General features: G+C 46.3%; 1 protein-coding gene across 2 annotated transcripts in view; it reads left to right on the top strand.

Annotated features, from left to right (window-relative positions):
• HPRT1 (hypoxanthine phosphoribosyltransferase 1) overlaps nucleotides 1-14,787 on the top strand; it is a 117,460-nt gene that overhangs the window by 58,065 nt on the left and 44,608 nt on the right. The window contains exons 4-5 of one of the 2 annotated variants that reach the window (XM_077492535.1): nucleotides 4,618-4,683; nucleotides 10,608-10,625. In XM_077492535.1, the coding sequence (XP_077348661.1) occupies nucleotides 4,618-4,683; nucleotides 10,608-10,625 (84 nt within the window). The remainder of the gene's footprint in view (nucleotides 1-4,617; nucleotides 4,684-10,607; nucleotides 10,626-14,787) is intronic. The other variant, XM_077492611.1, reaches the window with a different exon arrangement.

Raw genomic sequence — 14,787 nt, 5'->3', positions numbered from 1 at the left:
TTAGTTTCGGACGTAGAGCAGATGATAAGTGCCCTAGATGTCAAGAGTCTGGAGACCTAGCTCACATGTTCTGGCGATGCCCAAAATTGTTTCGCTACTGGTCAGAGATTGTTACCACCTTGAATGAAACATTTGGTGTAACGATCAGGGGGGATCCCAGGATATGTGTGCTGGGCCTGGGTGAAGCAATAGGGAGATCGCGACATACCAATAAAGCAATACTGAGATGTCTGTTTCAGGCAAGAAAATTGTTAGCTCAAAGGTGGCAAGCAAAAAATGCCCCTTCAGTAGCGGACTGGCAGATAGCAATTATGGAGACAATATGGAAGGAGAGGGTGATATATTTGAGGAGAGGAAATTTTAAAGAATTTAAAAAGATGTGGAAACCCTGGCTGGATAGAATGAGATACCCAGAATGAGGTATGGGAGAGGTGAAAGCTGGGTAGAGAGAGAGGAAGTAGGAGGGGAAGGAGGAATATATGAGCAATGAGTGAAAAGAGGGGTTACATAGAAGAAATATTGACACATCATGGATAGGAATGTTTTCTAAAGGTTTTTATTACTCACTAAAGTATTACTGTATTTGTAAAGGTGAAATAAGTGCTACACATGCTATAGAGAATGTTTTTCTTGCTTTTATTATGTAAAAGAATGTTGAAAATGAATAAAGATTATGAAATTAATAAAAAAAAAAAAACAGATGTCTTTGTCGGTGTGCCATGGCCCGCAGCCAGTACTGCTCGGGTGTGGGTCTGTGATGGGATGCCTCCCAGCTCTTCGGAATGGTAAGTACAGTTCTTCCTGCCTCGGAGGGATTGAGCAGCTGGGTTTTCCCTGGGAGGTCGATTAGGGGGTCCCTCTTCTCCCTTTCTTCTCTCCCTGTCCCTATTTTACCCCACCCCCCTCGAGGGATGCTGCATGACTGGGCTGTTGAGCGGTGTGTTTACCTGAGCCAGGGGTCCTCCGGGGGCCTCTAATCCTTGACTGGGGGCTGTGCTGGCTGTCTGTGTCCCTGGGCTGTCTGTGATCTCTCTACTGGTGTCTGTGGGCTCTGCACGTGCTGCCGCCATAGCGCTGTCTGCTGCCATTATCTATGTACATTCACTGTGTACAGTTGTTTGTCTGCCATTTTCTGTGAGTCTCTGTGAGAAGCATGGTTGGCGGCCTCTATACAGGGCACCTGGCGGCCATTTATTTTGTAGCCTCAGCGTGTTTTTTTATCCTCAGCGCTGGTTCCTGTACCTCAGAACAGCGCAGTTTTTTTTGGACACCTGGGAGCTGACACTGGACACAGGTACCCGTGAAAGCATGGTGCAGCGCTCGGTCAGGGTGGTGAGTCCTGCGGTGGGGGCCCCTCAGTCTGCAGCAGCCAGGAGGGTGGGATTGAGAACCCCAAGGGTGGCAGACAGGGTGGGTCAGCATGGCATCAGGAACTGGTGTTTCTTCCCCAGACCTCCCTGCAATTGCAACCGGCTCATCTGCAAACAGTGCAGTGCCTTTGGACTCTTTGTCGGCGGTCCTTCGTTGCCAGGGTGAAGGCGGTGTGCGGGAGCAAAGGTGGTAAAAAAATGGCCCCTGTTCGCTCCGTAGTGGCTGCACTATATCAGTGGGGACTCCCTGGTGTCTTTGGACATCCAGGATGCGTACTTGCATATACCCATATGCCTCAGGCATCACAGGTTTCTGAGATTTAAAGTAGGGGAAGACCCCTACCAGTTTGTGGCTCTCCCCTTTTTGGCTTGGCTTCAGCACCCCGAGTCTTTACCAAGGTAGTGGCTCCAATTTTAGCGTTGTTGCGACAACGTGGGATCACAATCGTGGGTTAGCTAGACAATCTCCTGAGAGCAGCTTCCGCCTCAGAATTAAGGGAGGATGTGGTGATCACCATGCAAACCCTGCAGGAATTTGTGGGTGTTGAGCCTCAAAAAGTCGGTTCTTGTGCCGACTCTATGCCTGGAGTACCTAGGCTTACTGCTGGACTCTGGAAGCGAGAGTGTTTCTCCCTGCAGACAAACTGCAGATGCTCAGAGCTGCGGTGATGCTGTTGATGAACCGCAGGTGGTTGTCGCTGCGCTTCTGCATGCGAGTCCTGGGCCTCATGGTGGCCTCCTTCGAGGCATTACTGTACACCCAATTTCACACCAGGGTCTTGCAGAAGGAGATATTAGCAAAATGGGACAAATCTCTGTTATCCCTGGATCGGCAGATTCAGGTGAGCCAGTTAGTCAGGGACTCTCTTCTCTGGTGACAGAGATCTCCGGCCCTTCGGCCCAGGAAATCGCTCGTACCTCTTCATTGGACAATGATCACAACGGACGCCAGCCTGACCGGCTGGGGTGTAGTACTGGGAGTACAATTGGCTCAGTGCCTCTGGTCGCGGGAGGAATCCCAATTGCCGATCAATGTGCTCAAACTTCGAGCGATCAGGCTATGCCTCTCCACATGGTTGATGAGACTACGAGGGCGTCCGATCGGGATCCAGTCAGACAACTCCACGGTGGTGGCATATGTCAACCATCAAGGAGGAAAAAGGAGCTCGGCTGCCGCACGGGAGGTCGTTCACATCCTTCTGTGGGCAGAGCGGCACGCACAGGCCCTGTTGGCCATATACATCCCGGGAGTAGAAAACTGTCAGGCGGACTATCTAAGTTGCCAGATGCTGGACCCAGGAGAGTGGTCACTGCATCAGGAGGTGTTCAGGCTTCTTTGCCTGTGGTGGGGCACACCAGATGTGGATCTCCTGGCCTCTCGGCTCAACCGAAAGGTGCGGAGGTTCATGTCCCGGACAAGAGATCCCTGGGCGGACTCGTCAGATTCGTTGGTGGCTCCAAGGGAGCAGTACTGACTGATTTATGCCTTTCCTCCGCTAAAACTGTTACCACGTCTGCTCCGGAAAGTGGAGCTTGAGGGGATTCCAGTGATACTGATTGGCCCTGGCGCCCTTGGTACGCCGACCTAGTACGCCTGGCGGTGGACGCTCCTTGGCGGTTACCGATGCGAGAAGACCTGCTGTCACAAGGTCCGATTCTCCATCCTGCTTTACCGTCACAGGTTTTAATGGCATGGCTATTGAAAGCCAGGTGCTAAGGAACGGAGGTCTGTCTGACTCTGTGATTTCCACTATGTTGAGGGCACAAATCTTCTCAGAAGATATACCATGGTAAGTGGAAGGCTTGTTTTTCCATGTGTGAGGAGATGGGGTGGCGTCCGCGCACTTATTCAGTTTCCAGTATCCTGCTGTTCCTACAGCGAGGAGTGGACCAGAAACTGGCCTTGAGCACCATCAAGGGACAGATATCGGCCTTGGCTGTCTTTTTCCAACGTCCCCTGGCATCTCACTCTCTAGTGAGCACCTTTTGTACAAGGGGTCCGGCGTGTAGTCCACCCTTAACTCCGTGGGATCTGAGCCTGGTGTTATCGGCGCTTCAGAAACCACCATTTGAGAACATCAGGGAACACCCTTTAACACTCTCTCAGAAAGCGGTCTTTCTAGTGGCCATTACATTGGCCAGGGGGATTTCGGAACTGGCGGCCTTGTCTTGCGAGTCACCCTATCTAGTTATCCACAACGATAAGGTGGTGTTGCGTCCACAACCTTCTTTTCTACCGAAGGTGGTTTCGGCTCTAAAGCTATATCTGTCTGCCACGGCTCCCTTCCGGAAGTCAGATTCTCTTTGTTTCGGTAGCTGGTCCGAAACAAAAAGGACTAGCAGTCTCGTTGTCCACCATTTCCAGGTGGATCAGACAGATCGTGGTCCAGGCTTATGCCATGAAGGGGCAGGTGCCCCCCTTTCCTGTGACGGCCCATTCCACCAGGGCAATTGAGACCTCTTGGGCATTCTGACATCAAGCGTCAGTTGCTCAAGTGTGTAAGGCGGTGACTTGGTCGTCCATTCACACTTTTACAAAGTTCTACAAAGTTGATGTAAGCGCATCTTCTGATGCCTGCTTTGGCCGCAAAGTCTTGCAGGCAGCCGTGTAATTGCAGTTGCAATTTTACACTCTTTCTTCTATTGAGAGAAAGGTACCTTTTTGAATGTTAATACACTCTGCTGCATATGTTGACCGCAAGTTCTGATGCGGTTGGTTCAAATGGTGACTCCCCCGTTAGGGAGCACCTCTGGTTGTGGGTGAAGTTATGTTGCTGTTTCCACCCCTTGTTATGACACTGCTTGGGGAGGTCCCTACGGGCAAGATTACTGGAGCTGTGTCCGTCAATGAACTTCAGAGAAAAGGATTTTATGGTGAGTACAAAAATCCTAAAATCCTTTTCTCTGAAGTTCATTGACGGACACAGCACCCTCCCCTCCTATTGGTTTACGTTATACTGCTTGTTGACTTATTGAGCTGCAGGAAGCAGACTGAGGGGTTATTACCTGCCCCCTGGGTGGAACTGTACAGCTCTGTTGTGTTTCCCATGTATTACATGTTATGCCTAGTCCTCTCCTGAAGGTGGAATAATAACCCTATGGTCAAGATTACTGGAGCTGTGTCCGCCAATGAACTTCAGAGAAAAAGATTTTACGGTGAGTGCAAAAATCCTATTTTTTTTTTTTTTTCTGCATTTAGGTATTGTCTAATGGTGTGTTGACATTGCTGTCTTTCTCTTGTTTCTAGAATGATCAATCTACGGGTGACATAAAAGTTATAGGAGGAGATGATCTTTCCACATTGACAGGCAAGGTTTGTATTACGCAGCACATCAGCTACTCTGAACTGCCTATTCTATACTATCTTCTATACTGACATAAAGGCTCATCTCCTTTCATGAAAATGCTGGTTTCCTGGCTTCCATTTTGCGTTGCTCAACTGGAACAAGAATGCAGATTACTTCATTCTGACATGTTTTGGTCCAGGTCAATGATCCAGAAAGTATTGAAGCCAGAGAAGTTAAAACTAGAGTTCTCCTTTTAAAGGAAATCTTTCATGACAGAAAAACACAGGCTGTTATTGACAAGTCATATGATAATGCTGGGTTCCTGGCCAAAATCCTAATCCAATGCCAGAAGTACTTTCTTGACCCGGAACATGTAGGTAGATCAGGCTTCTACTGTCATTGGTTGCATATTTGTTTTGGGTCGGTGACTCCAACCATCGCTAGCTAGACACCCAGGCACCAAACATTTTACAAAAGGCAGAAGTGGCAGCCAACATAGTTCTTCCATAAAATTTTTGTGGGCCACTAATATATTACCTGATCTTTTAACACCTTCCCGCCCAGCCTATAGCAGAATGATGGGCAGGTGGTGGCTTTACCATACTGACCGGACGTCGTCGTATGATGTCCTTTCCATTGTGCCGCTCGTGCACAACCAAGGGTTGCACAGCACAGTGAATGATGACTATCGGTTTCCCTCGGACACAGCTCATCACCAATCAGGGGAAAGGGCTGATGACCATGTGATCAGCTGTGTCCAATCACGGCTGATCACATTTAAACAAATGCCGGTTATCTGCATTTCCTTTCCTCAGCGCTGTCAGTGTCTAAAGGAAAGGAAAGCCAATGACCAGCTTTCCAGTTTCAGGGGACATTTACATTGATAATCGGTACAGCCCCATCGGTGCACATCAGTGAATAAGAAAAATTATTTATTTGCCACATTTTATAACGGAGATGAAGAATGGTGTTTTTTCTGTCTATTTTTCGTTTAGCAAAAAAAAAAAAAAAAAACAGTGGTGTTTAAATACCACCAAAAAAAAAATCTGTCTCCAAAAAAATAAAAATGTCATATGGGTACCGGGTTGCATGACTGTGCAATTTGTAATTTAACCACTTTAGCCCCGGAAGGGTTTACCCCCTTCATTACAGGCCATTTTTTGCTATACGGCACTGCGTTGCTTAAACTGACAATTGTGCGGTCGTGCGATGTTGTACCCAAATAAAATTGTCCTTTTTTTCCCACAAATAGAGCTTTCTTTTGGTGGTATTTAAGCACTTCTACAGTCAAAAAAATATATATATATTTTGCTACCAAACATGCTCAATAAAAAAAAGTAAAAAATCAAATACATCTACTGTATTTATTGGCGTATAACACGCACCCTTTTCCCCCTAAAATCAGGGGGAAATCGGGGGTGCGTGTTATACGCCGATCCCCCGCTGTTTGTAAGCCTTTCTGTCGTTCTCGGCGGCTTCCGGGTATTTTTGGCCGTTCTCGGCGGCCAAGAATAGCCGCCGAGAACTACCGAGCGCTGCCGAAATACACAGGACATCCGCTCTGTATCTCGGCGGCACCATTTTTAAATGGCAAACACACAGACAAGACTGCAAATGACTGACAAGGCTAAATGCAAGACTGCAAATGACTGACGAGGCTAAATGCAAGGCTGCAAATGACACTGACATGGCTGCATTGACAGGCATTTAAATGTAAGTTTTTTTTTCCTTAAATTCCCTCCTAAAAGTTTTTTCTTTTAAATTCCCTCCTAAACTTGGCGTGCGTGTTATATGCTGGCGTGTGTTATACGCCGATAAATACGGTACATCTTTTTGGTAAAAAAAAAAACAAAACAAATCCAAATAAGCGTATATTGATTGGTTTGTGCAAATGTTATAGCATCTACAAACTATGGGAGATAAAAATATATATGAAATTTTTTTTCTACTAGTAATGGCAGCAATCAGCAGCGGACAAATCTGACACTTTTTAGGGACCAGTGACACCAATACAGTGATCAGTGCTAAAAAATAAAAAAAAATTAAAATGCACTGCCCCTGTACAAATGACACTGACAGGGAAGAGGTTAACATCAGGGGCAATTGGAGGGTTAAATGTGTCCCTAGGGGTTGCTTTCTAAGGCTTCATGTACACGGGAGGTTTTTACAACCTCTCCTGAACGGTTTAACTTGACAGATGGTAACCCATGTTTTAAAACGTCTATTTTGCCACGTTTGCATGCGGCGTTTTGCCGTGTTTGCGTTTTAGAAGCTTTTTAAAATTTTCCTAGAATAGCCAAAAAATGAAAAACGCCTGTAAACTAAATGCCTCTAAACTAGATGTTTAGAGGCTGTTTAGATGTTGGATCAGGGAGAGGTTTCTCTGCACCCAGACATGTTTTATTAGGTCTGTCTGCAGTGGGGAACCACTGACGTAAATCTTCTATTTTCCCTCCTCAACAGAAAAGCGTTTAAGTTTATGGCGAGAGCAAGGGATCCCCTGGCGGAAGTGACGGACGCTCTGGTGGTGCCTTGGGGCCATTATCGTTTTATTTATGGGTTTCCTCCTGTCGACCTACTTTTCCCCTGCTGTGCAGGATAGAGGCCCAAGGGATTTCGGTCATTCTGGTGACTCCCGATGGCCTTGTTGACCCTCCTGCGCCAGCGCTCTCTGGCAACTGCCTCTTTGGGAAGGTCCTCTGTCCCAAGAGAAGATCTTTTCAGTTACTATATTGAAAGTCAGGTTCTAGGAGACAAGGGGTTCGGTGCTGCCTGCCATGTATAAGGGACGTAAGTTTACCTCTCAAAGATTTATCATCGCACTTGGAAATCTTTTATCTCATGGTACAAGTCTATAGGTGTATATATCCATCCTTCTTGTTGGCTTGGGTTTTGGTCTTTCTCTAATAGCGCATTAGGTAACCGCTTGCCTTGAGTATTAAGGGCCAGGGTTCTGCCCTTGCAATCTTCTTTCAGTGTACCTTGGCCACTCCTTAAATTGTACCTTCATCCAAGGAGTTCCACATGTGGTACCCCCTCTGTGTTCTCCGCTGCTACCGTGGAATCTGAACTTGGCCTTGCCTTACCTGTGTCTGTGCCCTTCCAAGCCTAAGGCTGGCCATACACTGATTCAATTTCTTTCCTGCAACCACGGATTGTCCTTGTAAACACTAGAAACAAGAGAGGGTGCACCGACCTTGTGCATTAACAATGTAACAATTTTATTTTAAATCATAAAAGTTATTCTACTTACAAATGCATGACAAGCATAGGCATGTAAAAGGAGACAGACGAGTCTACCTCCAGTACTCAGTGGTATGGGAAGCCCTTGTAGCATCCAAAGGCTTATGCATTTCAAGGCTCGAGCCCTCTTCTTCAGAGCCAAAAAGTGTATGGATCATTTTACACCAACCTTTATACCTCAAGTCATTAGCCTAGGTGTACACAACCTAATGAGGGGGAGGTGTTCATCTACTGACCTTTTAGTACATCTTCTATTCATCTCAAAAAATGCTTTTGGGGTGCCAACTAAAATGGCGCTGCTGCTCTCTTCTGAAGCACGCACCATTTACTAGGGCCGGGAAGTCAGAAGTGCGGGTTTATTTGCTTTCCTCCTGTACTTCCGGTCGAGTTGACATCATTTTCTTGTTTTTGTTATTACATAATTTCCGGTGTCTCTGAAGCTAGAGAGTTAATCGAGAGTGATGTTAGTGTGCACAGTCTATGGTACGTTGCATGTAGCCACCTAGTAGACAGCTATCAAAATTGCACTCTTGCTCTATTAACCACTTACCAGAAGATTTGCCCCCTTAATGACCAGGCCATTTTTTTGCGATGTGGCACTGTGTTGCTTTAACTGACAATTGCGCAGTCATGCGATGCTGTACCCAACTAAAATTGACATCCTTTTTTTTCCCCCCACAAATAGAGATTTCTTTTGGTGGTATCCGATCACCTCTGCGTGTTTTATTTTTTGCGCTATAAACAAAAAAAGCAACCATTTTGAAAAAAAAAAAATGTATTACTTTTTTGCTATAATATCCCCCAAATTTTTTTTAAAAGACAAATTTCGTCATCAGTACATATTTTTGGTAAAAAAAAACCCCACAATAAGCCTATATTGATTTGGTTTGCCCAAAAGTTATAGAGTCTACTATGGGAAATTATTTATGGTTCTCGTGCCTGCCGCTCACGCGCATCGGGCCCCCCGCCGTCTGCGTGCCTGCTGTGGCTCTTAAAAGTGGAGACGTACCCATACATCTTGTGATAATGTGCCACTTTGCCGATGTATATTGGCGTGAGCCATTCGGCAAGTGGTTAACCCGCTAACTTTCAGGATAGGCTGCCCCGTTCAAACCTATGTGAATATGTGAAGGGGTTACCATGGTAGCAGTGATTCAAGCAACACTGTATCCTGGCCTAAGCTGTCAAGGCCCTGGCCTAGGGCAGCACTTTGCAGGGGGGCAGCACGGAAAGAGTCCCCACCGGCTTGCGCTGTTAGCGTGGCACCAGTTTTATGGGGCGGACTGGGCTGAGAGGCCAGTAAGTCTAGCGGCCGCACTGCTTCCGGTATGCGGGTGGCCAGCATTCCACAACTGTGGGGGGGGGGGGGGGGATTGCTGCAATTCTAATTTTGACTGTCCTATCATCTGGATCACCAACCTTCCTCGCTGTGCTGTTTTCTGCTGCACCATTGGCATGGTTATATCTAGTTAGTCCTCTTCATAAAATGATGATAAATATGTGCTTAAAGTAGAACTATAAGCAACACTTTTTTTTTTTTTTTTTTTCATTTTGGATAGAATAAGGGAGGGTTATAGCCCCTGTCAGTTTATTTTTTACCATCCCTGTCCCATTGCAGAGATATCCCTTCACTTCCTGCCCCATAGCCATACAGGAAGTGAGAGGAAATCTATGCAAATTAAGGGAAGCCATTGCCCCCCCAGGCCCACAGAACTAGTGACCCCACTCAAAAATTTCAGGGAGGGTCTTAAACAGTAAGGGGTGTGGCCTTGGAAGGAAGGGGTGGGTCATGTTTTTACATTAGGGGGTGCACGAGTTTAGTCAGGCCTAGGGCAGCACAAAACAGTACACTACTGGATTCATGTTAGGGGGCGATATCACCTTACATAGTCATGGTCATGGTACACTTAAAAATACACAATAGGATTACATTTAAAATTGTGTATTTATAAGTGTAGAATATAGCTGCGCATAAAGTTAAGCTAAAATAATGTCATAGTATATGACAAATAACACCAAAAAATCACCATAATAAATATAAAATCATATTCATGAATGAACATGTGATTAAATAAATGTGTAATACGTGATAACAATAATAAATCCTAAAATAAAAGAAATAAAGTAATTTATATTAAAAGTCCAGTGAATGAAGTGAAAATGGTGACTTAATCAAATTCTTCTGTGCAAACAAACACCAGTGCTTGTGAACCTCCACCACGCAACATATGCGCTTACCAGAGGGTAAGCAATACAGGGCCTGCAGTATTAAATCTGTGGCGTCAAATCAACCTCCAGACATTCAAGGCAGGAATTGGCTGTGGTTAAAATGAGGACAAGCCAAACAATCCAAACTCAAAGGGCAGACCAGTAAGCAGCAATCGCGATCCCAATGAAAAAGGAAAACTCACCATAATGTAAGTCCATAAAACGCAGTTTATTTTATAAGCAAAAATATTGCACTTACATTTGTAGAAATATTAAAAGCTCATAAAGAAATGCCGGCCAGCTGGCAAACGCCTGTCCTAGACAGCGATGACATCAGCACGCCACCCTTCCAACATCCGTTTCGTCAAAGAGTGACTTAGTTATGGGGAAGTTAAAATTGTTTATTTATACGTGTACCATGACTATGTAACTAGATAATGTGGATTGGTGTTTACTGAAATAATAAAAATTTTGTTTTCTGTTTTTTTTTTTTTTGCAGAATGTTTTAATTGTTGAGGTGAGTAGATGGTTTAGAAACTTTCTTTTTTGTTGCTGTATCTGTTGTTATTGCAATGTAGGACCTAAGAGCAGGACTGTTTCAGCCAGTCTATGCTGCCCATAATAACCATAGTCGTTTTTTCTTCTTCTGTGGGAATGATGGGATTGGGTGATTGGAGATGTCGTAACTAGGTGAACCAATGTGAAAAGGGCAGGATTTGTTTGAGAATTATGTACCCAGCTAAATTGCAGTGAGTAATCAAATCTAGTCTCTGCTTGTACTCTTTACATCAGTAATTTCATTTTATCACCACTACCTTCTTTGTCTATGCTACAAATCCAAGCAAACATATTTCCTCTATGTAATGTCAGAGCAAAGTGAAAAGTTCTCCTGATAGCCCACCCCCTCCTTTTTGATATTTTTACCCATCCATCTGTGTCATCCTGTTGCTAAACTGAGCCCTGAATAGAAAGTCTTGTGTAATTCAATGTTGGACTGTTGTTGAAGCTTCAGCCCCGTACACACTATCAGATTGTCTGCTGAGTTTTTCCTTCAGATTTACCAAAACCATATAATATGAGATCAAACCTTAGGAGTTTCAATGTGTATGCAATCAGGCAGGCCCTTCTACTACATGGTTTTGGTAAATCTGAAGGAAAAACTCAGCAGACAATCTGATAGTGTGTACGGGACTTTACTCTCCTTCCCTGTGTTCTGCAAAACTGTGCATGGGCCTAGTAATTGGCTGCCCTATAAGTACTGCATAGTGGAAAGAAGGGAAGATGGCCACATGAATCTTCATCCCTGGAACTGCTTGGGGTTTCCAAGGACTTTGTTGAACAAACGGTTATGAGGCAAGCATGGTGAAGGTAAGTATCAGTGTGTTGGGGGGTGTCTTATCAATAGAATCTGTATATACATTAAACCTGCTGCAGTTCCCCTTTAAATATACAGTATCAACAAAAGTGCAATTAATAACCAAAATATGCCATGACTCAAGGCACCAATGGAGATTTACTAGCCCCTGAAGACTTCCTTTAGCAATGAAACATGTTGGGGCAGAGCCTGAGTGGCTGATGTTGTCACACTTGCTGGTGAACAGCGCTTTAGCTGATGCAGGCTGTATTTCGTTTTTCCTCATATGAGTACTCTTTGGTGCCTTTTATAATAACTGTATGACAGTATTAATTTTGATTGTGCCCTGGGCAAACATTTTCTTGCCCCCCCCCCCCCTCCATTCTGAGACATACAAAAAATAGCGGGTAGACTCAAAATCAGTTTACTGCAGCACATCACGCAGTGATTGCAATTGTTTGCCAGAGATTACAGCCTATCCTTACTGCTCGCTGGCTGGTTGCTAGAGGTTACAACACATAATTTCTGCTTGCCGATTGGTTGCTAGAGGTTAATGCACATCATTACCGCTTACTGATTGGCTGCTAGCGGATCACTACTGTTCGCTGATTGGTTGCTACAGGTTATTTCACATCATTACCTCTCACTGAGTAGTGGAGCAATCCTAAATAATTGAGCAAGTAAAGGGGCACATTAATACACATACTACAGGAGAGTGTCAGAGAGTGCAGACATATTACAGGAGAGGTTCAGAGACTGCGGACATACGGCAGGAGACAATCCGAGACTGTGGCCATACGGCACTAGACAATCAGACTGGGTAAATACTGCAGGAGACAATCGGAGACTGGGTACATACTGCAGGAGACAATCGGAGACTGGGTACATACTGCAGGAGACAATCGGAGACTGGGCACATACTGCAGGAGACAATCTGAGACTGGGTACATACTGCAGGAGACAATCAGAGACTGCGGACATACTGCAGGAGACAATCAGAGACTGCGGACATACTGCAGGAGACAATCGGAGACTGCGGACATACTGCAGGAGACAATCGGAGACTGCGGACATACTGCAGGAGACAATCGGAGACTGCGGACATACGGCAGGAGACAATCGGAGACTGCGGACATACGGCAGGAGACAATCGGAGACTGCGAACATACGGCAGGAGACAATCGGAGACTGCGGACATACTGCAGGAGACAATCGGACACTGGGTACATACTGCAGGAGACAATCGGACACTGGGTACATACTGCAGGAGACAATCGGAGACTGGGTACATACTGCAGGAGACAATCGGAGACTGGGTACATACTGCAGGAGACAATCGGAGACTGGGTACATACTGCAGGAGACAATCGGAGACTGGGTACATACTGCAGGAGACAATCGGAGACTGGGTACATACTGCAGGAGACAATCGGAGACTGGGTACATACTGCAGGAGACAATCGGAGACTGGGTACATACTGCAGGAGACAATCGGACACTGGGTACATACTGCAGGAGACAATCGGAGACTGGGTACATACTGCAGGAGACAATCGGAGACTGGGTACATACTGCAGGAGACAATCGGAGACTGGGTACATACTGCAGGAGACAATCGGAGACTGGGTACATACTGCAGGAGACAATCGGAGACTGGGTACATACTGCAGGAGACAATCGGAGACTGGGTACATACTGCAGGAGACAATCGGAGACTGGGTACATACTGCAGGAGACAATCGGAGACTGGGTACATACTGCAGGAGACAATCGGAGACTGGGTACATACTGCAGGAGACAATCGGAGACTGGGTACATACTGCAGGAGACAATCGGAGACTGGGTACATACTGCAGGAGACAATCGGAGACTGGGTACATACTGCAGGAGACAATCGGAGACTGGGTACATACTGCAGGAGACAATCGGAGACTGGGTACATACTGCAGGAGACAATCGGAGACTGGGTACATACTGCAGGAGACAATCGGAGACTGCGGACATACTGCAGGAGACAATCGGAGACTGCGGACATACTGCAGGAGACAATCGGAGACTGCGGACATACTGCAGGAGACAATCGGAGACTGCGGACATACTGCAGGAGACAATCGGAGACTGCGGACATACTGCAGGAGACAATCGGAGACTGCGGACATACGGCAGGAGACAATCGGAGACTGCGGACATACGGCAGGAGACAATCGGAGACTGCGGACATACGGCAGGAGACAATCGGAGACTGCGGACATACTGCAGGAGACAATCGGACACTGGGTACATACTGCAGGAGACAATCGGAGACTGGGTACATACTGCAGGAGACAATCGGAGACTGGGTACATACTGCAGGAGACAATCGGAGACTGGGTACATACTGCAGGAGACAATCGGAGACTGGGTACATACTGCAGGAGACAATCGGAGACTGGGTACATACTGCAGGAGACAATCGGAGACTGGGTACATACTGCAGGAGACAATCGGAGACTGGGTACATACTGCAGGAGACAATCGGAGACTGGGTACATACTGCAGGAGACAATCGGAGACTGGGTACATACTGCAGGAGACAATCGGAGACTGGGTACATACTGCAGGAGACAATCGGAGACTGGGTACATACTGCAGGAGACAATCGGAGACTGGGTACATACTGCAGGAGACAATCGGAGACTGGGTACATACTGCAGGAGACAATCGGAGACTGGGTACATACTGCAGGAGACAATCGGAGACTGGGTACATACTGCAGGAGACAATCGGAGACTGGGTACATACTGCAGGAGACAATCGGAGACTGGGTACATACTGCAGGAGACAATCGGAGACTGGGTACATACTGCAGGAGACAATCGGAGACTGGGTACATACTGCAGGAGACAATCGGAGACTGGGTACATACTGCAGGAGACAATCGGAGACTGGGTACATACTGCAGGAGACAATCGGAGACTGGGTACATACTGCAGGAGACAATCGGAGACTGGGTACATACTGCAGGAGACAATCGGAGACTGGGTACATACTGCAGGAGACAATCGGAGACTGGGTACATACTGCAGGAGACAATCGGAGACTGGGTACATACTGCAGGAGACAATCGGAGACTGGGTACATACTGCAGGAGACAATCGGAGACTGGGTACATACTGCAGGAGACAATCGGAGACTGCGGACATGCTACAGGTGATGGTCAGAGAACTTTGAGCAATGCGCAGCTTGACAGTTGAATAACACAGCTCAGGGTTTAAGCAGTCAGGCATTTTATGGCTGCAAGGACATAGCTGGTCAGCCAAACTCACTACATACATTTAGAGGTATG

This window comes from Lithobates pipiens, unplaced genomic scaffold, assembly GCF_037356315.1.
Source record: "Lithobates pipiens isolate NorthernLeopardFrog02 unplaced genomic scaffold, aLitPip1_a1.2 Scaffold_1, whole genome shotgun sequence".
NCBI classification, from domain to species: domain Eukaryota; kingdom Metazoa; phylum Chordata; class Amphibia; order Anura; family Ranidae; genus Lithobates; species Lithobates pipiens.
The sequence above is the reverse complement of the archived record's forward strand: the minus strand, read 5'-3'. Positions and strand labels throughout refer to the sequence as shown.